At 49.4% G+C, this 25,104-nt stretch overlaps 1 protein-coding gene across 1 annotated transcript in view; it reads left to right on the top strand.

Moving 5' to 3' along the window:
* The first annotated feature begins 2,036 nt into the window (after nucleotides 1-2,036).
* The window catches only part of ACAP3 (ArfGAP with coiled-coil, ankyrin repeat and PH domains 3), a 273,786-nt gene continuing 250,718 nt past the window's right edge, over nucleotides 2,037-25,104 (top strand). The window contains exon 1 of the mRNA XM_078640379.1: nucleotides 2,037-2,721. Coding sequence (XP_078496505.1) covers nucleotides 2,675-2,721 — 47 coding nt within the window. The 5' untranslated portion in view covers nucleotides 2,037-2,674. The remainder of the gene's footprint in view (nucleotides 2,722-25,104) is intronic.

Here is a 25,104-nt window from a genome sequence, read left to right as displayed (position 1 = left end):
TTTTATTGTTGCGTAAATGCAATGGCCCTGGTCATAAATGATTCTTCTGAATGCCAACTGACTATTTTCCACACCCTTACCTCTCCTGCTCTCTCCTGTCTTGGCTTTCTCCTTTTTGGAAACCAAGCGACTGAGCCCTAAAACCTGCTGCAGCCAATGTGTCAACTCAAAGCAGTTGTGATCTCCTTTCTCACTCACACTTTTGTTCCCTCCTTTCTGTACCATTAATCGCTCCTTTTGAAGTTTCCTGTCTCTTGGTCCTTGGATGCCATCAAGGCCTTAGCCAGCAACGAAAAATAACAAAATAAGGATTCTACTCAGCATGCAGGGCATTGGGACACATACTTGGGCATTATAACATTTAAGGTACCAGATTACTGCATTTCACCAATTATGCAAATGCTCCAGTTGGTGGCTTCTCTTTTACAGGTCGTTGTTTGCGTTAGCTTAAATAAAGAGAACCAGAACTACATTTCCCAAAATGCATTAGCTTGATGAACTAAACCCTTGTACTAGACCACTGCGCTGATTGTAACATGTGACAGAGGGTCGTCGGTTAAAGTTTTTTTACTTGACTTACGTGCCCCCTACGTTCTAAAGGGAATCAGTGACAGATTGCGAGAAGTTGTGACCTGTTCCGTGGTTTTCTATATTCTGCACTTTGTTACCGGTGCGGGGATGGTAGTTTCTAGTCTGTCTTGAAACATTGTATCTGTAACTCTCCAGCCTGTATGTGGCGCGTACCTGTTAATTTACTGACAATGCTGGCAAGTGTATCTTTTCTGCCCTAAAGCAACATCCTGGGTATGGTAATTTCCCCACTGTGTCAAGAAGAAATGTGTAGTTTCTGCAGCCTGCAATTTCTATCGTGGGGTCGGAAGTTTGGAGACGTCCCCTGTCTATCCATAAAGCTATATAGGCTATGGATGAGGGTCGGAGGTGGTAATTTACAGACTGTCCCTGGTCAGGCAAGCTACTATTGCGAGTGAACATAACGCTCTGGTGTACGTTTGCAGATGCTCCCTTGGCTAAAAATCTGGCATCTGTGCACTGCAGCCTGTGAGTGAGACACGGGTATTGTATTTTGCTGGGGGGTTCTCTGCGCCTGGAGAAACTGGCCTCTTTCCCAGCAGACTGGGAAGAAGCTGTGGTGACTTGTCAATGTCATACGTCCCAGAGTATCTACCGGCTCTGCTGCCTATAATGAGGATGTGGTCGTTTAGAGCCTGTGTACGGCTATGATCAGTTTATGTGGCCTTTGGATGGGGCGCCGATGGCCCATCCCTCTGTATCATTCCAGTGGTTATCATTTGAAAAACGTGCGGTGTTGTCAGTTTGTAGACCGCCCCTGGTTTCATCTGCTTACGCCTCCTGCCTCTCCAGTTGAATGGTCTATCGGGTCACGATCGGGCCGAAGTCCAGCCCTGGTGTTTTAACACGTCTAAACCAGACATGCCAATAGACCCGATTAAAGTGGGAGACTACCGATTTTTCAAGAAAAAATGGCTTTATGTTAGTAGCTGTCTACCGCCTGAAATTGAATTTTCTAAAATAGAAGTTAATGGGGAATTTTCATTCTCCCGATTTTTTTACTTTAAATCTCCCCGTCCCTGTCCTAAAATTTTGGCATGTATGCTAAACTGTGTATTTTTCTACCCGTACTTGGGGATCTGAAATGTTTAAAGACCTAACTGCGTGGGCCAGAAAGCCCAGCTTTAGGCGGGACTGGCTGAATATCCAATTTAGTTTTTCAGATCTGGGGGCCCACATTTCTCATGCTGCCCCAGTTTATCCATATGTACTTTTGTACCCTGTATGAGTACTGTGTGTGTGTTCATGTGCCCCTGTAAGTGCTCCCACGAGCGAGCAATCACTGCAGCGCAGCCTGTAAATCAGATGGAGTGACGTCTAACAGAGGCTTCGGGTTCGTAGTTTGCAGACTATCCCTGGGTTCTAGCCTGGTAGATTGCAGACGCTCCCTGGGCCGAAGGCTGGTAGTTTGCCGACGCCCCCTGGAATCCCGGCTGGCACTTTGCAGACGCTCCTCAGTGTGACAGGCCGGCAGGGCTGGGCTGAGCGGCTCCCAGTGGTTGGAGCCTGACAGGGAGCGTCTGGAGCTCACGGCAGTGGAGCGGGAGCTGCGCGTCAGGCGGAGTCTGCACAGACGAGGCGGGATCTCCCCAGACCGGAGAGCAGCGCTGACCCGGCGGCATCTGCAGCCCAGCGCCGAGGACGGCTGCCCAGCCCATGGTGGATCCCTGCATCCCATGTGCCACTGGATCCCTGCTCTTACTGATGGTCCCTTCCGTTCAGGATTACTGCAGCCCCTCCCTTATGGATCTCTGACGCCCTTTTCCGCTCTGATATCCACTGCTTTTTGGAACTCTGCGTGGGGGAATCTCTAAATAAAGCGATCCACTGGATCTGTGCGCCCCAGAACCCCTGCCTCCGCCCCTAGTGCTCTGCAGTCGTTATCTCTCCGCATCTATCCTTTTTTTGCCCTCCTCCCTCCCAGACCTCTGCAGCGAAGATCCCTCACCATTTCCTTCTGGATTTTTGAACCACGGATCCTATCTGGATCCCATCTCCATCACGGATCCCGCACCCTCCCCCTGGATCTCGGCAGACGATGCTTGGTTTCCAGTAGCCGCGGCTGAGAGGTGGAACCACAACCATGACGGTGGATTTTGAAGAATGTATAAAGGATTCCCCGAGATTCCGGTAAGCGGGATGGTGGTGTCAGATAGACGCTGAGGACCGGGGCTGGCAGTGGATCCCAGAGGGGGTGTGGTTCTGCCAACTCGAAGTGGGTTATCAAATGGACGTGGATCCCGCTCCAGGGGTGGCTCTCAAAATTGACTAGACCCCGCTGATCGGGGGAGGGGCCCCGATGGGAAGCGGATAATTGGGTGTAAAGGTTTTTTTTATCGGGGTCGATCTCCTGTCTGGGGTACGGGTGATCGTGTCTTCTAGTTCACCGGGGAGTGAGTGGGGCGGGAGTAAATTCGCCTGGGGTTAGGGTGTCCTTGGGCGAGCAGTAGATCACTCAGTGGGTCCATGTGGGTAAGTAGATCCCTCGGTGAAGGGGGTCTTTTTAAGTGATAGTGATAGTTGTCTCTCCAATTGGGGCATGGTTTCTTGAGGACAAATCGGTCCACCTTGTTGGGGGGGTGGGGGGGTCTTCAGTCCCCTGATTGGAGGATGGACCAGTCTGAGTAATAGGGTGGGCTTGAGGGGTAGTGTGTCCCAGGTTGGAGGAGAGTGGGGTGGGAGTGATAGTTGCTTTCTCTGATAAGAGGTGTGTCCTTCAAGGGCAGTGGGTCTTTGGCTCTGTAATAGGTCAATGGAGAGAGGGAGTAGATTCCCAGTGTACTATGTGAGTCCTTCTGGAGCAGTGGATCGCCTGGCACGGTGATTGGTCACTGCGGCGGTAGTGCATTCCTCTAGGCCTTGAGGGACGGTGGATCCCGTGCGTGCTTGATAAACCCTGGATCTTCTAGCTGCAAGATTGGCCTCCTGGATGCAGGCAGTGGATCTCCTTGCCGGATCCCGCATTCTTGGGGATCTCTTGAGCAGAGGGGGGGGGGGGGGGTCCTCAAGGGCTGTGGGCCGCTGGTTGGCTGCCTCGTCCCATTGCACGGACTCGATTCCCGGAGTACACCCTGTCTGCGGACAGAGGACTCCTGAGAGCCGTGGGTGGATCTGGTTTCCCAGGCGACCCTTGGCCGGGTTGTGTGCCTGCCGCTCTCCACCATGTCTTCGTCGGATCTGGTTTGATAAGGCCGGGTCTGGTGGGTTCGTTGTTACGGGTGATTGATTGTCTTTATTGCAAGTACATCCCTCCAAGATACAGCGATGCGTTCAAACGGTACTTGCATATTGCGGTTATATTTTGTCTTTTTCGTACCTCGTTGCTTCTACGGCCTCGTGCGGTTGCAGGGACATAACATTTTGCCGTTTTGTTCGGTCATTGACCAAGCTTAGCTCCTCTGACCTAAACCCCGGTGCACGCAGAAGGGGGGCCCGTTTTTAGCCACGAAGGAGTATTTTATGAATAGTGATGCACTTAAACCAGGGAGTCTGCGGTCCTGTTGGGGGAGGAGGGTAGCTGCAGTGTGCCGTGTGGACGGGATACCCTCGGTGTACAATAGGCAGTGAGTGCGGCCCCCTGCTCCAGCTGCAGACAGTGTACGGGTGGGAGGCGGGGGTGGGTTGTAGTGAAACACCAGCTTGATGAACGAGGGAAGAGGGTGACGGAGAGGGGTGATCTGCTGTGCCACACGCTCTGTCCTTGAGCTGTCGGTGGTCAGCTATGCCTGCTCTGAGCACAACCACTGCCTGTCTGAGGCCACCCATGCCTGCTATGTGCTCAATAACACGCCCGATGCACAGCCTGTCTGGGGCAGACATGCCTGCTCTGAGCACCACCACTGCCTGTCTGAGGCCAGCCATGCCTGCTAGGTCTCTATAAACACACCCTATGCACAGCCTGTCTGAGGTCAGACATGCCTGCTCTGAGCACAACCACACCTGACTGTGGCAAATCATGCCTGCTATGTGCTCAATAACACACGCAGTGCACAGCTTGTCTGCGGCCAGCCATACCTGTTCTGTGCTCAATAACAGACATGGTGCACAGCCTGTCCGCAGCCAGCCATGCCGGATTTGAACACTAACATAGGCCAGGTAGTCTGCTCTGTGCTGAGTCATACACCTGGTGCACAACCTGCCCGCAGTCAACTATGCCTGTTCTGAGCACAACCACACACCAAGTCCACTGCCTTACTGGATCAAGCTATGCCTGCCTAGTGCTCAGTAACACACCTCGTGCACAGCCTGTCTGGGGCCAGCCAAGCCTGCTCTGTGCTCAGTAACACACCCTGTGTACACGTTGTCTGAGGCCAGCCACGCCTGCTGTGTGCGCAGAGAACACACCTGGTGCACGGCCTGTCTCGAGGCAGGTGCGTCTCTTCTGAGCGCAGCCACATAGCCTATCAATGCCCTGTCTGAGACCCTTTCCCTTCACATACCAACCCCGTGGCCTCTCTGGGACCCCTTCCATGTGCACAACCATTCATTGACCTGCCTGAGACTCCTTCTCTTCACATACCTGTCCTGTCTGCCTAAAGTTCTGGCCACCAGCATGCCACCAGACAGTGTATGCATGGGAGGTTTATATATGTGTGTGTGTAGGGGGGGGGCAGGTGGTGCACCGAAGTCAGTAAAGGGATTGTTATTGTAAATAGAACCGGCTGGATCGGTTCGGGAGACTTACATGGTCTTGCTATACCGGGCGGGGGGGGGGGGGGGGGGGTTGTATTTTTGGGGTGTTACTGCAGTCAGTGAAGCCGCGCAATAATCACAGCGCCTTTGTTCTTCTGTCGGAGATGGGAGGGTGCCGAGGGGAGGGGGTGGGACATCTCAACCCAGGACCTGCTCTTGGAACTCTCTTATTTATTGGTCACTTGGACAGAGCACGTGCCGGCCTTGCACCAGGCCCCAGAGTGTGACTCCACTGGGTTAGTGTACACTGTACCCTGTCCTTGGCGGAGTGATAGAAATACGAGCCCCCTCTGTGTGTGCAACGGAGAGTCGGTGTACTGCTGGCTGGGGGGTGATTATATTGCGCATAGGAAGGAGTACTAACTTTATAGTACAGCATGTAGACGTAGCAACGTAACGTGATGTTTACGTCCTTTCTGGATCTGTCTGCAAATCGTGGGCAATTGGCATTTGTATAGAAATACTGCCAGGTTAATTCACATTTTATATTGTAACCTTGTTCTCTTTGTAGTTTCTGCCATTGGCACCCACGGTGTACAGGGGCGCCCTTGAAAGGGAAATGGGGCCTGTTCAGGTGTTAGCGGGACATGAATGCCCTGTTTTCATGCTGCCCTTTTATTACCCCCAACCCCTCCCACCCTCGTATGCCCATCCAGCAAGTGTGATGTTCTGCCTGTGGCGCCTATAGTGGGAGACGCGCTACATTCTGCCCCATAGTAGGGTCAGTGCTGTAGGGCTTGTTCTTACGAGGGATGTGAGCTATTAACCTCCTGCAGCACACCAGCTCCTCCTCACTTATGAGTCCATGCCACAGGGAACGAATAGAGTGGGCGTATTCCAAATTATGCTCTCAATTTGAGATTACCTGCGCCAATGTATGTAAATTATATTACAATTAAGAGGTGTCTGTGTTGTTAGCCATAGTGCTGTGGGCTGTCGTGCACACTTAAGTGCTGGGGGTCACCTCCCAGCAATAGTGACACCTTTACAGGCAAGGGATGTGGTATTATCACCTTCTCGTTGTGTGGGTATTCATACAGGTAAGTAGTGAAGTATTTATTTATCCCCTCTTAGTGACGTGAGCGTCCTCCCAGGTGAGTGTGGTAATGGTTCTTTCTAGCCGGTCATTTGTGTTTGTGGCACGTGAGGGGTGAGCCAGTGGTCCCCTAATAATGAGGTTATTTCACAGATAGACTGCAGTATGTGTCATCTATTGGTGAGGGTCTCTTAAAAGTGGGGGCTGGAGTGGTTGTCACCTCCTAGTGATGTTAGCTCTCTGGCCGCTGAGGGCTGGAGTCATTGTAGCCTCCTGGTGATTTCGCTCTCTACAGCTGAGTGCTGAAGACGTCACACCAGTTGTTTCCGATATAAACGGGAACATGCTGACGTTGTTGTGCTGTATTCTGACGTAAAAGGTGATAACAGTACTGTTGTCCATTTTCGTCCGCTGAAGCTCTCCCGCACTTCACAGGAAGCAGCTCCCGCTCCCACGTGCCTTCTAACCTCCCAGCGCCCAGAAGCGGCACAAGGCGAGGTGCTAGATAACATCTAAAGAAACAACTTACGTCAGTCCTCAGAAACAGAAAATTCCCAGACAGTCCAGACACCACGATGGGTGGTTGTGCAATGTCTTTAGGAGGGGTGGGTGGGGCTTTGGGAGGGAATGCGACTCCGGGAATTCCTTTGTAATTACCAGAGCAGGAAGTCGTTGGCAGTGTTTTTATTTGGCTCACCAGTTGCACCTTGGGTGAGCTGAGAGATGTCAGAGGTTATCAGTGAGGTAGAGTCCATCCAGTTGATTGACAGCTGACCTTGCACGAGCTTTTCTAGCCTTCCTACTGGTGTCAGTCCAGGAGCTCCGGATCCAGGTCATATTTCAGGCGAAGCTCTCACTGTGTAAATCCGAACCATTTGTAGTCATTGCATGCCAATATATTTTCAGTTCGCAGTAACGTATTAATCTGATTAGAGAGAGAATGTGGCGTAAGGACCAGAGCTGCCGACTTTGGAACTGGGGAACAGGATCGAGTCTGGGAGTCAACTCAACATCCAGTGATTCTGGGCAAATCACTAAAGCCCTGGCTACGAGTTTGGGGATAGGGTTACTCCGTCAAACGTGACGGACATCTCCTCCGCCAAATAACTATTCCGTTATATCCAATGGAACTTGTAATACGGGACAGGATATCCATTACCTTTGTGAAGCAGTATCGCGTCCGACAAAATTCAAACCATGCCCTTAATCACCCTGTGTGTACAAATGAATGCAACCTTGTGTAATGTAACTGATGTAACACCCTTGAGTCGAGTGCGCGCTATATAAAAACTACAAAGAAGCAGAGCTCTGAGCATGCACCAAAAAAAGCTTGGATATGCACTTAACGGGCCAGTAAGTCCTCTTTTACTGTCACCAGCTACTTGACGCAGATATAAAACTAACATAAGGTGTATTTGTGAAGCGCACGTTCACCCATAGGCATCTTGGCGCTGAATACAGATGTTTTATGTTACCCAACTCAATGGTACTCATTTTATCAACCTCAGATGGATAATAGGCTGAGTGGACCCCCTGGGATTTGAACCTGTGACCATGAGGTCGAACACAGGCTCCTGTGTGATACCCAGGCCTGTTTTACTCCCCATTTTACATCGACTCCTGTCACCCCCGCATTCCCACACATTCTTCGACTGGTGCCTGGGCGGCCACGTTAATTCCCACTGAGAAGCAAACGTTGCTGTTGTTAATTACAGAGATGTTCAGCAACAGGCAGAGCCTGCCAGAGTTTTTGGATTGTCACTGGCTATGTAAATAATTTTCTGTATGATTCACTGCATGCAAATGTAAGACATGCGGATATCCTGAAAATCTGGCATGGATTCCTGTGCTCGTAAATCCATCCTACAGGTCCCTGTGGGGCTGGCCTGTCTTTGTGCAGGGGCCATATATGCACCTTTAGTCTTGCTGCCTATGATGCCTGCCTCAAAGATACTATTCCAGGCAGTATTCTCCTGGGATACTGTAGCATGATGCATGTTATGAGGATACTATACCAGGCAGACCATTCCTGGGTACTATATCATGATCCATGCTATGAAGATACTCTCCCAGGTTGTGTGCTTCTAGAATCCTATGAATACTAACAGGAGATACCAAGTCAAAGCACTGGTGTGGTGTACTGATCCAAAAGCTACACGGAAGAGTGGGACACAACAGAGATTACAGATGGCTGAAAAACTCCCATCAGGCCACCAACATGGCGGAGTATCGTCATTTGGGATACGGATGGTAGATCCAATCTTACCCAACCCATCAGGTGATGGTGTAAAGATGGATACAAAGATGACCCTCTAGCCAAATGTATTCAATGTGGTGATGGTGAGGTGCAACGTGAAAGTGTAAAGTAAAAATAACTACAGTAACAGAAAATATATTTAATGAGCACTGTTACGGTGTTAAGATTAAAATAACGCTACATAGTGTGAAATAATCACTATGTGAAGGCGTAGTGCAGAGTGGTCGACATGTTTCAGCTAGGGATAAGTTATATCCAGCTTTCTTCAGGACCGTGATGTTTAATACACTGCAAAAAATCAGTGAGAAACTAAACAGAAAAACAGGCCAAATATCAAGACTGGATTGATCCTACCAGAACCTTGGATCCCCAATGTTGTCTGGTGGAACAGCGAGTAGATTAACCTTCCCAGCTTTGTGTGGGAAGCCACCCCACCTCACCCGGCACGCGCTCGGGAAAAATGAGGCCCCGCTCTCTCCGTCTGTACCTCGCGCCTGCTTCCAAGTGGGAGTCAGTCTCTAGAATCCTATGTCATAAGGCGTGCCTTGAGGATACTATACCTGGGTGGATGCTCCTGGGATACTATATCTTGACGGTTGTTTTAAGGTTACTCTCCCAAAGTGTGTGTGTCACCTACGATACTATGCCAGGATGCATGCCTCAAGGATACTATACCAGGCTGTATGCTCGTAGGATACTATATCATGATGCATGTTATGAGTATACTCTCCCAAGGTGTATGCTTCCAGTACCCTATGTCATAAGGCGTGCCTCAGGATACTATACTTGGTACAAGCTCCTACGATGCTATGTCCGGATCTATGCATTGAAGGTACTATACCAGACTGTGTGATCATAGGATACTATATCATGATGCTTGTTGTGAGGATACTCAGCCAAGGGCTATGCTCTTAGGATCGTATTTCATAATGCATGCCTTGAAAATAATATACCTGGGTGCGTACTCCTGTGATACTATGCCAGGTTGGTTTCTTCAACAGTACGCTGTCAGGGTATATGTTCCTAGGACACTATGCCAGAATGCGGCCGTTAAGGATGCTACGCAAGGGTGTATGCTCCTAAGGTACTAAGCCAAAATGCATGCACCTCAGATACATTGCCATGATGCATACTTCCAGTATGCTACGCAAGGGTGTATGCTCCTAGGATACTTTGCCGGAACGCATGCATCTTAGTTACAATGCCAGAATGCATACTTACAAGATACACAAGGGCTGTACGTTCCTAGGGTACTTTGCCAGTATGCATGCCCCTAAGTTATATTGCCATAATTCCCCTATACTTCCAGGATGCTACGCCAGGGTGTATGCTCCAGGGGTACATTTCTAGTGCGCATGCACCTAGAAGTGCCAGAATGCACATACTTCCAGAATGCTACGGGTATGCTCCTGAGATACTATTCCAGTATGCACGCTTCTTGGTTGCATTGCCATGATGCATACTTCCAGGATGCTACGTGACGATATATGCTCATAGTGTACTTTGCCAGTATGCACGCACCATGGTTACATTGTCATGATGGACACTTACAGGATGCTACTCGGCGGTGTATGCTCCTAGTGTTCTTTGCCAGTGCACATGCACCTTAGTTACAGTGCCAGAATGCACATACTTCCAGGATGCTACTCGAGGGTGTATGCTCCTAGAGTTCTTTGCCAGTGCACATGCACCTTAGTTACCGTGCCAGAATGCACATACTTCTAGGATGCTACCCGAGGGTGTATGCTCCTAGTACACTAAGCCCATATGCAGACACCATGGTTACATTTCCAGGATGCATACTTCCAGGATGCTAAGAGCAAGGGGGTATGCTTCGAGTGTACTTTGCCAAGGCACATGCACCTTAGTTACATTGCCATGATGCATACTTGCAGGATGCTACGCGAGGGTGTGTGACTCTAGTGTACCTTGCCAGTATGCATGCACCATGGTTACATTGCCAGAATGCACATACTTCTAGGACGTTACTCGAGGGTGTATGCTCCTAGGGTATTTTGCCAGTGCACATGCACCATGGTTACACTGTCATGATGCATACCTACCGGATACTATACAATGGGGTATGCTCCTAGGGTACCTTGCCAGTACACGTGCACCATGGTTACATTGCCATGATGCATACTTACAGGATGCTACGCAAGGGTGTATGCTCCTAGCGTACTTTGCCAGTATGCACGCACCATGGTTACACTGCCAAGATGCATACTTCCAGGATGCTAAGAGCAAGAGGGTATGCTCCTAGGGTACTTTGCCAAAGCACATGCACCTTAGTTACATTGCCATAATGCATACTTACAGGATGCTATGCGAGGGTGTATGCTCTTAGCGTACTGCTGATACGCACGCTCCTTATAGTACCAGAATGCATACTTCCAGGATGGTGTGCGAGGATGCACTGCGGGTACTATGGCGGTGTATTCACACTATAGCCTATGTCTGAACCTGTGCACTTGCAATGAGTAGCAGTAATTATGCAGAAGTGATTTTATGCCAGGGTGCATTGTCCTAGAGGCGTTTCCAGAGCACAGAGTCCTAGAATGCGACCCCAGTATGGGTGTTCGGTGCTGGCTGGCGCGTGGCGGATTATGGCAGGCGTCAGCTCGTTACCAGCATGCCCATAGCACGGGACAGTCGGCAAAGTATGTGTATTTTAACAACGCAGGTGTGTAGATGTGCAGTTGTTGCTTCATTCTTGTGGTGCATATGTTGCCCCATGTGCTTAGCATCACGGTATATAAATAAACCTAATTAAAGTTAAATTATGCTCCAAGGTGTACGGCCAGAGAACTGACTGAACAGTGTGTCGGTGCAGGCCCCCGGCGCTCGGGAGAGGAGCTTATCTCTGCCGGTGTAGGGCCGCTGCCACTGGAGCGGATGAGACGGGCTGAGGAGGGGCGACACCCAGTCCCCGCCGTCCTCTGGCACCCACAGACACGTGCACCGGCGGAGGGCCAAACACAACAACCGTTTTACAAACGAAGCCCACGACTGAACATCTAAACCTCGGAGGGCGGCAGCGGCCCTGGCAGTCGTACCACACACAGCCGTGATGAATCTGCGGGGACCGTCGCCCTGGCAGCGGGCACGCGGCGCTGCGTCTCTGCGTCACGGCGCAGCCTCGCGCCTCGACAGATGGCGGCCTGCGCTCCCGCGCGCATTGTCTGTCTCAGCAGAGATTGCACTGCTGCGGAGGAGAGGGCTGCGGGGCTGGCCGTCCCTCAGGCACAGATCAGCAAGAGAAACTCCTGACTGGAGTTAGAGCAGGGTGGTGCTTTTGGGTGCTTGATAGACGTGTCAAGGAAGTCCCGCCCTTTGAAAGACGCCTTTTAACAGTACAGGAGTAAAGCATAGCAGAGAAGTCTTTGAGGAGCAGATTTAGAAGCCCCTTGCGACACATTTGCGCCACCGTTTAGTCACTTTTGTGACGCAGGTGCAGCATAAATCATGCGCCACGTTGCAACTTATTTACAACGTGACGCATCTAGGCAGATGCGTCACGTTGTAAAGCTCTGCGCCACATGAAACCTGCGTCAGGTTTCATGTGGGCGTTCTTTCGCAGGGTGGGCGTTCCCTCGCAGGAAAGCCCCGTAAAAGTGACGTAGATTTCACTGAGTCAGTTTTAAGACGCTGTTGCGTCAAACCCTTACGGCTGCTTGAAGCAGGCGTAAGGAGTAACGCACCACGTTCAGTATGGGCGGCCGCTGTGCATTGCTGGAGTTGGGTCACGTTTGCAACGCGACTCCAGCAATTCGCCGCCCTTATGCCACAAGATGCGTCACACATCTGCCCCTCCTTGACGCATCAATGGTGGCGTAAGGGGGGAATTGCGTGACACATCTGTTCTGGCGCATCCCTGCTGATTTGCAGAGATGTGCCAGACATTGTAATATGACCCTGTGTGCGCTTTCCTATATAGCCAGGGGCGCGAGGGAGGCCCAACGGAGCACGAGTGGCCAAACGCTGCAGGGGTTCACATTCCGGCCAAGGCCAATGAATATCGGTGAGACATGGAGAACAGGATCGTTCTTCACATCCTGCAGGAGTGCGGCTTCATTTTGCGTTACGGCACAGTTTATAGTGGGAGGTGTTTTATAACGCTTTACGCCGCCTACAAACAGGTAGGACGGAAAGGAGAGGTGTGAAGGAGGAAGGAACTAAGTGACTGAAAATGATGCGTGTATATCCTGTATTATAAGTAGAATCAAAGGAATTATGTGATTTTGCAGCCACAACATAATTATGGATTTACTACAGTTGCTTCATAATTTATGACCTGCACCAAAATTTGCATCATTCAATAAAAAAAAAGTGCTTACACATCAAATGCTTCAAAAGTCCATAAAAATTACGACGCTTGGGGTGCCATCTAATGGCAGACCATTTGCAAATGATACTATTCACCTTTTTCATGCTGATTGCTGTAGTCCAGTGTAGAAACGGGCACTTATGAGGTGAAACCTTTGCCCAGACTATTTCAATATGTGTTAAAATGACAATGGGGTTACCTAGTACTTCAACTGTATGTGCCACATTTCACTGTAAGCTTTGCCTTTTCTTTACATATAATTTAGCCAACCCAGTACATTATTTGACCCTCCAGTTGTGCATAATTCCAGTATCACTTGGCAAGATTGCAACACTTTTTATTTAATTATTTTCTGCAAATATGTGCAATAGGCACTGAAAGTGTAAAACTATTAGAACGTTTTTTTTTTAAATGCCTGAAAAGTGTCTTGCATATGTTTACACAAAAAGGTTCAAAATCTACCTATCACGATGATGAAATGAAAGCAGGGGTTGGCTTACCAGTCCTGGCACTGAAATGGACTATTTTTAAGGGGATGTTTGGAAGCAAATTCACCCACAGTAAAGGGAGCCAGCGTCTGAAGGCGGCAATCGTGTGTCCCAGTGCTGCACGCAGTGAGGGGCAGAGTCAAATTTGTCAGATACAAAAAAGGATATTGTAAATAAAGTTCTTTTTGGCTTGAAATATCCTTATGATGTACAGTGCTGGAGTGGGTGGCCGGTAAATGTGACATCGCTACTTGCGTAAAATAAGACAATTGCATAGGTAGTCTAGTTATGCAGCCACATATCAACTGCTGCTTAAGCAAAAGCAAGCAAAGGGATCTTTGGAATTTTACCTCTCTTCTCAACTCTTTCCTTCTAGAAAATCACTTTCCTACGCTCACAAGGAGCTTTTGTGTTTAAGTGACGTACATTAAACTGCTTAAATGCCATGTTTGCAACAAGTTACAAAATGCATACTTGCAGGTTTATTTTCCCAGTAGAGTGCCCACATTTCTTCCACCTGACTTGTATCAGGATGATACCAGAAAAGCAAAAGGTCAATAATTTGAAAGAGGATTAAGCACATGGTGATGATGTGTGTATCCATGTATTATAAGTAGCGACACAGGAATTATGCGATTTTGTAGCAACCAGTGGGCGGGCTGTAGATGTGACATCGCTTCTTGCATGTACACTCTAAACCACAGTGGATGGGCGGGTTGGGGCTCTTTATCTCCTCTGCCAGAGCCCCCGACAGTAGAAGAGCATCCTTTGACACACATTACAGTAACTTTTTTCTCTATGTATCTGAATTCTTGATGTTAGGACTTTTTCATCCTGAATAATTTCCATACATTATTTATGAATCAAAGACCTTGATGATAATGCATTGTAACTGTGCAACACTCTATGCTGGTCCGACCACTCGAAGGTAAATCCACCTCTCCCTGTGTACTTCGTTTCATTATTTATTTTTGCCAGAGCCCTCAGTGGTACAACAGCATTGCTGTACACTCTAGTATAGTTTATTCTATAGGTCTCCTTACTGAACGTTTGATCTGTCCTATACACAAGTCTTTATGCTTCAGAACCACTGATGGTGTTATATTGCCCTTACACCTTTCTGTACATTACACTGTAGGTATTCACACAGTTGATAGGACATCCTCACTGTGTGAACTTTCCTTTGTATTACTTGACATGATGGCTACTGGTGTGCATACATTTGATCACATCTCCAGTTTACGAAGTAAACAACACAGCAAATTCCGTTTAAGCCTTTGTGCCTGATTTACTAGTTCTTGTACCAACAGGAACTTTTAATATTTTCTCAACTGTTTTACATCCATGCCTCTCAAGAACTCAAGAGCTAGTTGGCTCTCCCGCCTGGATGTTCACGCTACAAGAAGGAACACAGCAGAGGCAGAGCCTTTCAAGGCTTGGGCTCCAAACTCCAGAACCGTTATTTACTGTTCGCAAAAAACAAAAAAACTCTGCCTATTTTGCTGATCTTACTCCCTCTCCCTTGTCTCCTTTTATAAGGCTTTCCTCTCCCAGCTTCTTGATGTGTCAGGGAGACAGTTTTTGCTCTTTATGAATAAATGAGTGAATAAAAGTATGAGAATTGGTGTTAAAATTGCTTGTCTGGTGGAGGGACTGGCGCGCAGCGACGGCGCGCAGCGGACGCGCCGTAGACGCGCCGTAGACGCGCCGGAGGTGCGCCAGAGGTAAGCCCGTTTGCGCCCGTTCGCGCAACGGACGCGCATAGGGCCGCTGCCTCTGGCAACCCGCTCCCTTCCCCTCGGGTTTACTCCCACTCGGACCTGTGTGCTCTGAGACCACCGCGTGACCCGGTAACACACGGTCCCTGCACTCGTTCGCCGCCCCAGCCACTCCTCTGTGGGTTGCTTAATGTGCGGTCACTCTGCAAACACCACACGGAGATCGCCTTTCTGGTTGAATCCTCCGGGCTGGATGTGTTGTTTATGACGGAGACCTGGACTCGGGAGGACTGCCTAGTAGAACTCGGCTTGGCTTGTCCCCCGGGCTTCAAAATTATCCATACTCCGCGCCCACTAAATCGTGGCGGCGGAATTGGTATTATTTTCCGCGAACAGCTGGATGTTTCTCAGCTTAAAATCGGCGAAGTTTCGGGTTTCGAGCTTATGGGTTTTTCATTCAGTAACCCAGAGAGAACGCTGCTATCTGGCGTGTTATGCTATAGACCGCCGGGCTCGGCCTCGTCGCTGCCGGAGTTCCTGGACCTAGTGTATGATCTTTCCAACACCCATTCTAATCTACTTGTCCTGGGAGATTTTAATCTCTGGCAGGGGGGCCCTTTAGATGGAGCTTTTACCTCACTCTGCCAGGCTTTGGCCGATATCCACCTGCAACAACTGGTTGGCTCCCCGACTCACAGGGGTGGTCATATGCTCGACCTCATCTTTGCGGGCGCCCACTTGGCGGTGATCATTGACATCTTAGTCCAATATTGGACGGATCACGCGCTGGTGGTCTTCTCCCTATGCCTTGGGAACAATCCCCCGGAGGCTTCAGGGGTGGGACTCTCGCAACTGGGTCGACCGTGGTCTAGACTGCTTAGTCTAGCGCCACTACCCTCTTTGATATCTGCCAATTTTGGCCTGGGGAACTCAGTGGAAGACAGCTACTCCTCCTTCTGCCGGTCTATTACCGAGTCACTCGATAACATCGTGCCTCTTCGGAAAGCAAGAGCGAGGGCGAATCGGGCCTTTCCTTGGTTTACGGTGGAGTTACAACACCTGAAGCTGAGCTGTAAACGGGCAGAGAGAGCATGGAGAAGGGATTACTCCCCCTCGGCTAAAGTCCTGTTTAGACTCGCACTGAGAGGTTACAAGGAGCAGATCAAGCAGGCCAAGACGTCTTTTATACAAACATCCTTATTACAGGCGCCTAATAAATCTCAAGCCTTGTTTAAGATTGTTAAAGACTTGTCCCACCCGGTCTGCGCGGCTAACTCCGTGCGAGCCTCTCAGGCTTTATGCGACTCGCTGGCGCTGGCCTTCGAGGAGAAGACCGCTAAGATTCTGGCTGGCCTCACACCTCCTGCAACTGAGGAGGCCTGCCTTGCGAGCCCTTCTGACAGGGGGCGGGGAGCCTCGGGCAGCCAACCCCAGAGGGTCACCGGGGTTCTGGATCTGGGCGCTCTGAGCGGCTCACCCAGTCGACCCCAACCGACGGTTATGGGAGCTCCGGGTGAGCAGTCCAGTCGACCCCAGACAAGCACTGCTGTCTCTGTTCTGGGAGCTCCGGCCAGCTCACCCAGTCGACCCCAACCGACGGCTATGGGAGCTCCGGGTGAGCAGTCCAGTCGACCCCAGACAAGCACTGCTGTCTCTGTTCTGGGAGCTCCGGCCAGCTCACCCAGTCGACCCCAACCGACGGATATGGGAGCTCCGGGCGAGCAGCCCAGTCGACCCCTGACAAGCACTGCTGTCCCTGACCTGGGAGCTCCGGGTAACTCACCCAGTCGACCCCAGCCAGTTGGCGTGGAAGCTCCGGTGGAGCAGCTCAGTCGACCCCAGAGAGGCACTAGTGTCTCTGTTTTGGGAGCTCCGGCCTGCTCACCCAGTCGACCCCAGCCGGGTGGCGAGGGAGCTCCGGTGGAGCAGGCCAGTCGACCCCAATGGAGCACAAGTGTCGCCGAGCTGGGAGCTCCGGGCAGCTTATCCAGTCGACCCCAGCCAGTCGGTGTGGGAGCTCCGGTGGGGCAGCCCAGTCGACCCCAGCCAGCTGGCGTGGGAGCTCCGGGTTGCTCCCCCAGTCGACCCCAGCCGGCCGCGGCGGCCTCTGGGGCGGGCGACCTGATTTTCTCACCACCGCGGTTGGATTCCTTCCCTCTCCCGTCCTTTGAAGAATTTTGTAAAATGGCTTGTTCGGTGTCATCTGGATCTCCGCTCGATCCACTGCCCCCCAAATTTTGGAAAACTTTTCAGGAAGAACTGTTCCCGCCTCTGTTTTCAATCTGTCGCCAATCTCTGGAATCGGCTTCTGTCCCGGGCTGCTGGAAACTAGCAGTGGTGTCGCCTCTGCTAAAAAAGCCAATCTTGGATCCAGCCGTCCTTTCCAACTACAGGCCGATTTCCTTGCTCCCCTTTCCAATCAAGATCCTGGAGAAATGGGTAACTCGCTCTCTCTCCGGCTACCTGGAACATATTGGGTGGTTCGATGAGGCCCAGTTTGGCTTCCGACCTGGTCACGGGACGGAGACCGCACTTGTGACCGTGTTGGATAACCTGCGTTCGCGTGTCGACAGTGGTCGGGCAGCCTTTTTGGTGCTGCTCGACATGTCGGCCGCGTTCGACACGGTCTGCCATCGGACCCTGGTTCAGAGGCTGGAAGAGTGCGGGATTTGCGAGGGGGCCAGAGACTGGCTGATGTCATATCTCGAGGGCAGGCAACAGCTGGTGTCACTTCCGCCTTTCAGCTCGGAACCAAGGAAAATCGGACAGGGGGTGCCACAGGGCTCGGCCATCAGCCCGCTATTGTTTAATCTGTACCTCCGTCCACTTGTCCAGCTAATAAAATCTTTTGGGGTCTCGGCATTTAATTATGCCGACGATACTCAGCTGGTGTTTTCCTTGGAAGGAAGCAATGCAATCTCGCTGAACACCTTCCATCGCTGCATGGCAGCTACAGCAGATTGGCTTCAAGCAAATTCTTTGCAATTTAATAGCTCGAAGACGGAGGTGCTTCACTGTTCCACTGATCGGATCCCGCGGGTTTTACCCACCGACTTCTGGCCCAGCACTTTTTCCGAACCGGTGTCGGCATCGGAGTCAGCCCGTAATTTAGGGGTCATGTTCGGCCCTAATTTACAACTTGACCTACATGTTAACAAAACCACGGGAACATGTATGATGCTGCTCCGCATGCTCCGCAGAGTCTTGCCTCTGCTTCCTGCTCGATCCAGGCCGGAGGTAGTCCGTGGGACTATTTTAAGTCGGCTGGATTACTGTAACGGCCTCCTTTTGGGGGCCCCAAAAAATCTGATTGGGAAACTGCAGAGGGTGCAGAATATGGCTGCTAAACTGGCCCTTTCGCGTCCCAGATCCAGCTCCTCTACTCTGGCGCTTCGTGACTTGCACTGGCTCCCGGTAGAACTACGGGTCCAATTTAAAGCGGCCTGTTTGGTATTTAGAGCGGTTCACCTCTTAGGCCCCCTTCCATTACAAAACATGTTTGCATGGTATTCTGCCCCACGGCTTCTGCGGTCGTCATCGGCCCACCTTCTGGTGGTGCCCAGGTTTCAAAGAGTGAGGATGGGCGGCCGCTCATTTAGAGTGGCGGCAGCTAAATTGTGGAACTCTCTCCCACTCACTCTTAGGAGCTGCAAGGACTATCTTCCATTCAGGAAAGCCTTAAAAACTCATCTCTTTCCTAAGTAATGGCTGCGCGTCTGCTCTAGTCTTGTGCAATGGGTTCTCTGATCAAAGCGCCAGGATGCCCTCTGGGTGACAGGTCTGCGCTATAAAAGTATGCGAAATAATAATAATAATAATAATAATAAATTGTCTGTGCAGGTTTCACATTAATATTTTGTAATAGTTGGTATTGATATTTTGCTGTCAATTATTTTCAATGCATGAGAATATTCACTGGTAGAGCAGTATCATTGTGTGCACTCCTCTGTGGCCCTTATTGCAAATTGGATACTATGGGATGTGATAATTAAGATACATAATAACAATTTACAATGATGGTTTTTGATATTTATCAGATGCGATAATTATTGTCTATCACAATTGTTTTGGGAATAGCATACATATATAGCCTTAAAGTCTAAAGACATGGGTGCAGTTAGACTGGCTCGTGCGAACTACAGGTTCAAGCAACTTGTTGCTAAAGGGGACTGGGAAGAGGGCCTGTGGCAGGATCTGAAAGTGGCGTGCTCTGCAAAGTATCCCAAACTTTTTTGGGAAATCTTTAAATGGGGCAGGGTAGGACATCAAGAGAGCCCTCATAATAATGTTGATCGCAATTCTTGGGTCGATTATTTCAAGCCCCAGTATGCTGCTAGTGCCACTGGTAACAGCGATGGAGCCTATCTCTATATTGTGTACAAGGAACCTATTTTTTCCTTGAATGATGTGGATAGGGTATTGGACCAAGTCACTGAGGGTCGTGCTACCGGCATGGATTGTGTCCCCGCAGATTTATTTCTAAAACAACAGAGGGCGCTGGTGATTTTACATCCTGTATGTGGCAAATGCCATAGCTCAAGGGATGGAGGTGCCCATCTCATGGAAAGGGGCAGAAATTTTGCCGGTGTATAAAAAGGGTGATCAGTCACTTGCGGCCAATTATAGACCAATAAGTCTAATTGACTGCTTACAAAAAACAAGCATTGAAAATGCAATAGGTCTCGCAATAACGCGAGTCTGAACTATTAGCATTGTAAATGATTATGCCCTTTATTTTTGCGTTCTGGTTTTTGGAACATAAATAAAAGGCTTTGCCATTTACAAGGCCTATAGCTTAAATTTGCGTTAAAACGAGACCTATTGCATTGCAATGGTGGTGGTGCTGCTGAGTTCTCTCTGAATCTGCACCCACAATCTGCACCCGTGTGTGAGTGGCGTTGCGTGTGTGAGTGGCGTTGCGCGTGTGAGTGGCGTTGCGCGTGTGAGTGGCGTTGCGCGTGTGAGTGGCGTTGCGCGTGTGAGTGGCGTTGCACGTGTGAGTGGCGTTGCACGTGTCAGTGGCGTTGCGCGTGTCAGTGGCGTTGCGCGTGTCAGTGGCGTTGCGTGTGTGAGTGGCATTGCGTGGCTGAGTGGCGTTGCGTGGCTGAGTGGCGTTGCGTGGCTGAGTGGCGTTGCGTGGCTGAGTGGCGTTGCGTGGCTGAGTGGCGTTGCGTGGCTGAGTGGCGTTGCGTGTGTGAGTGGCGTTGCCCGTGTGAGTGGCGTTGCCCGTGTGAGTGGCGTTGCGTGGCTGAGTGGCGTTGCGTGGCTGAGTGGCGTTGCGTGGCTGAGTGGCGTTGCATGTGTGAGTGGCGTTGCGTGTGTGAGTGGCGTTGCGTGTGTGAGTGGCGTTGCGTTTGTGAGTGGCGTTGCGTTTGTGAGTGGCGTTGTGTTTGTGAGTGGCGTTGCGCGTGTGAGTGGTGTTGCGCGTGTGAGTGGCGTTGCGCGTGTGAGTGGCGTTGCGTGTGTGAGTGGCGTTGCGTGGCTGAGTGGCGTTGCGTGGCTGAGTGGCGTTGCGTGGCTGAGTGGCGTTGCGTGGCTGAGTGGCGTTGCGTGGCTGAGTGGCGTTGCGTGGCTGAGTGGCGTTGCGTGGCTGAGTGGCGTTGCGTGGCTGAGTGGCGTTGCGTGTGTGAGTGGCGTTGCGTTTGTGAGTGGCGTTGCTTGGGTGAGTGGCGTTGCGTGGATGAGTGGCGTTGCGTGTATGAGTGGGGTTGCGTGGATGATTATGAGTGGGGTTGCGTGGATGAGTGGCGTTGCGTGTGTGAGTGGTGTTGCTTGGGTGAGTGGCGTTGCGTGGATGATAGTGGGCTTGCGTGGGTGTGAGTGGCGTTGTGTGTCTGTAAGTGTTGCTGTGTGGGTGAAAGTGGCACAGAGCCTTTGATGTGACATTTCAGGTGCAGAGCATGAGATTGATGCAAGGAGCAGGCATGGGAAACAAAACCTTCCAGATGTGAGAGACGATAACGGGGGCATATGCATAGGAGGAGAATACAGGTATATGGCATGTGAAGATATCAGGTGGAAAGATTGGGTAGGGAAGATAATAGGTTCAGGGCTTGCAAGGCATGAGTAGAGTAAAGCATGACAAAATGGTGCATGAAAAGAAACTAATGCCAGGTGTGGAAATTGAGGAGTAAAAATAACGATACGGCATGAGATGTCCAGCAAGAGAATATAAAATGTGTGCCAAATTCAGGTGGCATGGGTAGGTAATCTAGTTCAAGCAACTGTGATATAAGTGACATCACAGGCTTTGGTGTGCAAGGCTAGCGAAGGGCCGTCACTGATGTAAGGCTTAGGAAGAGAACATAAAACATCGAAAACAAGGACAGCGAGCAAGATAGCTGTCTGACCGTAGCTGATCCGAAAGTTGCCTTGTTTGCTATGATTACAAGTGCAAAGAATGTCCCGAGAAGGTAGGGAGTGCAAGGCATGATACAGGAAATTATGTGTGCCTTAAACCATGGTAATGTAAGCAAACTGATACAAGTTGATCGGCCGGGAAGCGGCCAGGAAACACAAGTACGGCCGGCCACATAATTAGGGGAGGAGAAGCCGCACAGCACACGCTGGGAGAAGCCCTTTGATGTGCTGTGCGGCCGCGATGCGCGCTCTGTGCTGGGGGAGGGGGAGGGCCATTAGGAACAGGAACAGATGGCCATGAAAGTGTATGGGCCAAATGCGCGTGCCTGTACGTGCACTCGAAGAAAACGCCACGGAAAAAAGCGGTGGTTTGACTATCCGATGGAGCACTTGAATTCTCCCCCATTTCCCATTGCTTCGCAATGGAAAAGGACGAGACCTAATCATGGGACGGCTGGTTTTGGGCAGAATTCAGACCTGGATGGATAATGACAATATTTTAAGTCACCTCCAGGCTGGTTTCCGCCCCAAAACAAGTACCATAGACCAGGTCTTCCGGTTCATCATGTCATATTGGCGTACCGTGGTCCTGGAAAAGGGCACTTTGTATGCCGTCTTTGTTGACTTAAAAGCGGCTTTTGACCTGGTCCCTCGTCATACTCTACGGAAAGTTTTAGCGGATTTGGGGATGGCACCTGAATTGTTGAGTTTGATTGTCCGCTTGCATGAGGATACCTTCGCTCGGGTACGGTGGGGTTTCCAGGGGGAGGTCACCGTGCCCTTTCGGGTGGAGCGTGGAGTGAGACAGGGTTGCGTTATGGCGCCCACCTTATTCTCGCTCTTCGTGAATGGGGTTGCGGACTTCCTCTCCCTGGTCCCGACCGATGCCCCTGCGATGTCCGGTGAGCGGGTCCCGATCCTCATGTTCGCGGACGACACTCTCATCATCTCAAAGACCCCGAGTGGACTCCAGCAAGCCCTGAAGCGGTTTGAAGATTTCTGTTTGAATAGGGGCCTAGAAATAAACACGACAAAAACCAAGTATATGGTTCTGACTGGCCGCAAAACGTGCGGGACAAACAGACCTTTCAGTGGGCTGATTAATATGAATGGCTCCCCGCTGGAGCGGGTAGTTGCTTTCACCTACCTGGGGGATACCCTTCAGAAAGACCTGGGGTGGTCTAGCCAATTGGATATTGCGGTCCTAAAACTCCGCCAGCAGGCAGGCATTCTTTTGAAAAAATGTGCCTCCTCAACAACTAAGCCCATTAGCCCCTTATTGGAAGTATACGGGATGAAGGTCTTAGGTTCGGCTCTATATGGAGCCGAACTCTGGGGTTTCGAAGACCTTAGAAAGCTAACGCTAGCTGAAAATGAATTCCTCCGAAAAGCTACTAGCGTTCCCACAAGTACCCCGTTAATACCGCTAATGTGGGATCTTGGAAAAAAGGCGGTCCAGGATCTTGCCCTTTTGCGTCCAGTCCTTTACTGGCGCCGTCTATGGACAACAGAAGAATTACAGCATTATGCCCAGGGTTTAAGGGAAATAATGGCTAAAGACACAGGCCAAAGAATACATTGGCTTAAGAACATCAGGTCGATACTCCTCAAATTGGGAATGAGTGACTTATGGGAGGACCCGGAAAACGCTCAGTTTCCCTCTAAAAATTGCTTAAAGAAAAATATTGGGAGATGGTGGTCACAGAAGTAAGGTCAGAGGGTCTCTCCGCTCATTTAACTGGTCGTTTCATGGACATTAAAGCCCAACCAAAACTGGAACAATACTGGGATATCATTGGCAAACAACAGGATCGCAAGCTCTATTTCCAGCTAAGGGTAGGATCACTCCCAGTAAGATCCTTTACGGTTAAATGGGCAGATAAAAGTGGAAACGACAGATGTCCCAATTGTGGGGAGGACCAAGAGTCAATAAGTCACCTTATTTTTTTGTCCCCTGTACACGGCCCCCAGAACGATGTGGATTAAGCCATTATGTAAACTGCATAGGATATACAGACATGCTGAGGCTTTGAGAATTTTAACTACAGATCCGACGCCTAGAATTGCTGTCGCTGTTGCTAAATTCTTGAAATGGGCTTGGGTAATTCGCACAAAATATACAGCAGTAACTATGTGAAGATTAAGCTGTATTAGCCCATGTATACTGGGGCTAACCCTCTGTGCAATACTCCTCTGGATAAATGTATGTTGATGAACTTGTTTTTATCCTTTTTAAACTGTAATTCGGCATAGTCTATTCTAGTTTAATACTTTTTTTAATATTTATTGTATGGATCTTTTATGACTTTTTAATCAACATTTGTGTAAATATATGTATGTACACTTTTATGACTTAATTGTCGAATAAAGTTTGTGAAAGCCAAAAGCTACTTATTGCACCAATATCTGCCTGATGCTATGTTTACCGGGTATTTCCACCCTCAATAACTATTAGCAGGCTTCACCTGCCGATATTTATCACAAAACGTATAATTCTAAAATTAGTGGTAACACGAGTTACTGCACCTATTAGAATGTATTGGCCCACTCATAATGAGGGCTTATGTGTATCAGAAGTCTACATTATATAATGGCATTACTGTGTATATCTTTCTGTGCATTCTCATTAAGGCTGCCGGTTTTCCGTTTTTACAGATTAATACAGATAGAAAACAATGTTTCCTGTCTGTATTTATTTTAAAAAGCAGAAACATACTGAAAATGGTGCTTGTTGTGAGGCTCTTCATGCTGTCTTTCATGATTCCCAGGCAAGAGCTGAGCTGATAGACAGCATGGAGAGTTAAAAAACCGGATGGGATTTCCTCAATTACAGTCATATGTTAACATATATTTGTAGTATAATGCTAATATTTACCTGTGAGTGTAGTGTTTTTTTATACGTGGTTGCTTAATTTGCTAAATCATGATAGGCATCCGTGTATGAGTGCACATTCAAGAGTTACATAAATGTGGAAATTTACCATTGTACAGCTCCATTTATCCTCAAAACACAAAATAAATATGGATAAATACCAATAAGAGTGACCCAAAAATATATATGGATAAATATAGACGGAAATGTTAAAACAGAAAGATACCATAAAAACGGGAGCCCTAATTATTATATAGATGTCTGGGCCTCTTATATTACATCTTTCTTGCTCTGTGGATTATTCTCTGTAAATCCGATCTCTTTAGTTTGGAAGATCAGTGTGTAAAAAAAAAAAAACACAACGCTCGGGGTAGCACAAAGAAGTCTAACATGCGTTTAATGCAAAATAGCCCGAAAGCAATTAAAAAATGAAGGAAGGCAATTGCCATTTCAACGTACCAGAGTTTCGCCCTTGATGAGTTGGAGCATGTAATGCTAAAAGCAATACATTTTTCAGTTTATTTTATACAATTTACACATGACGCATACACATGACAAAATAGAAACTTGTAGATACCTGCTGATGAGCATGTTCCGGATCTTCTTGTGGGAAGGAATGTGAGAAGATCTTTGGTGAAAAAGAAAGTTAACACGAACAGGAGCTGAATCTGCAGTTTTCTAAAATCCTCACTTCCTTGTTCCAACTTCAGAACGAGGCTATCCTTTACTAGTACAATTCAGCAGAAATGAGCAGTGTACAACA

The sequence above is a fragment of the Lissotriton helveticus genome, chromosome 5_1, assembly GCF_964261635.1.
Source record: "Lissotriton helveticus chromosome 5_1, aLisHel1.1, whole genome shotgun sequence".
NCBI lineage: Eukaryota > Metazoa > Chordata > Amphibia > Caudata > Salamandridae > Lissotriton > Lissotriton helveticus.
The sequence above is the reverse complement of the archived record's forward strand: the minus strand, read 5'-3'. Positions and strand labels throughout refer to the sequence as shown.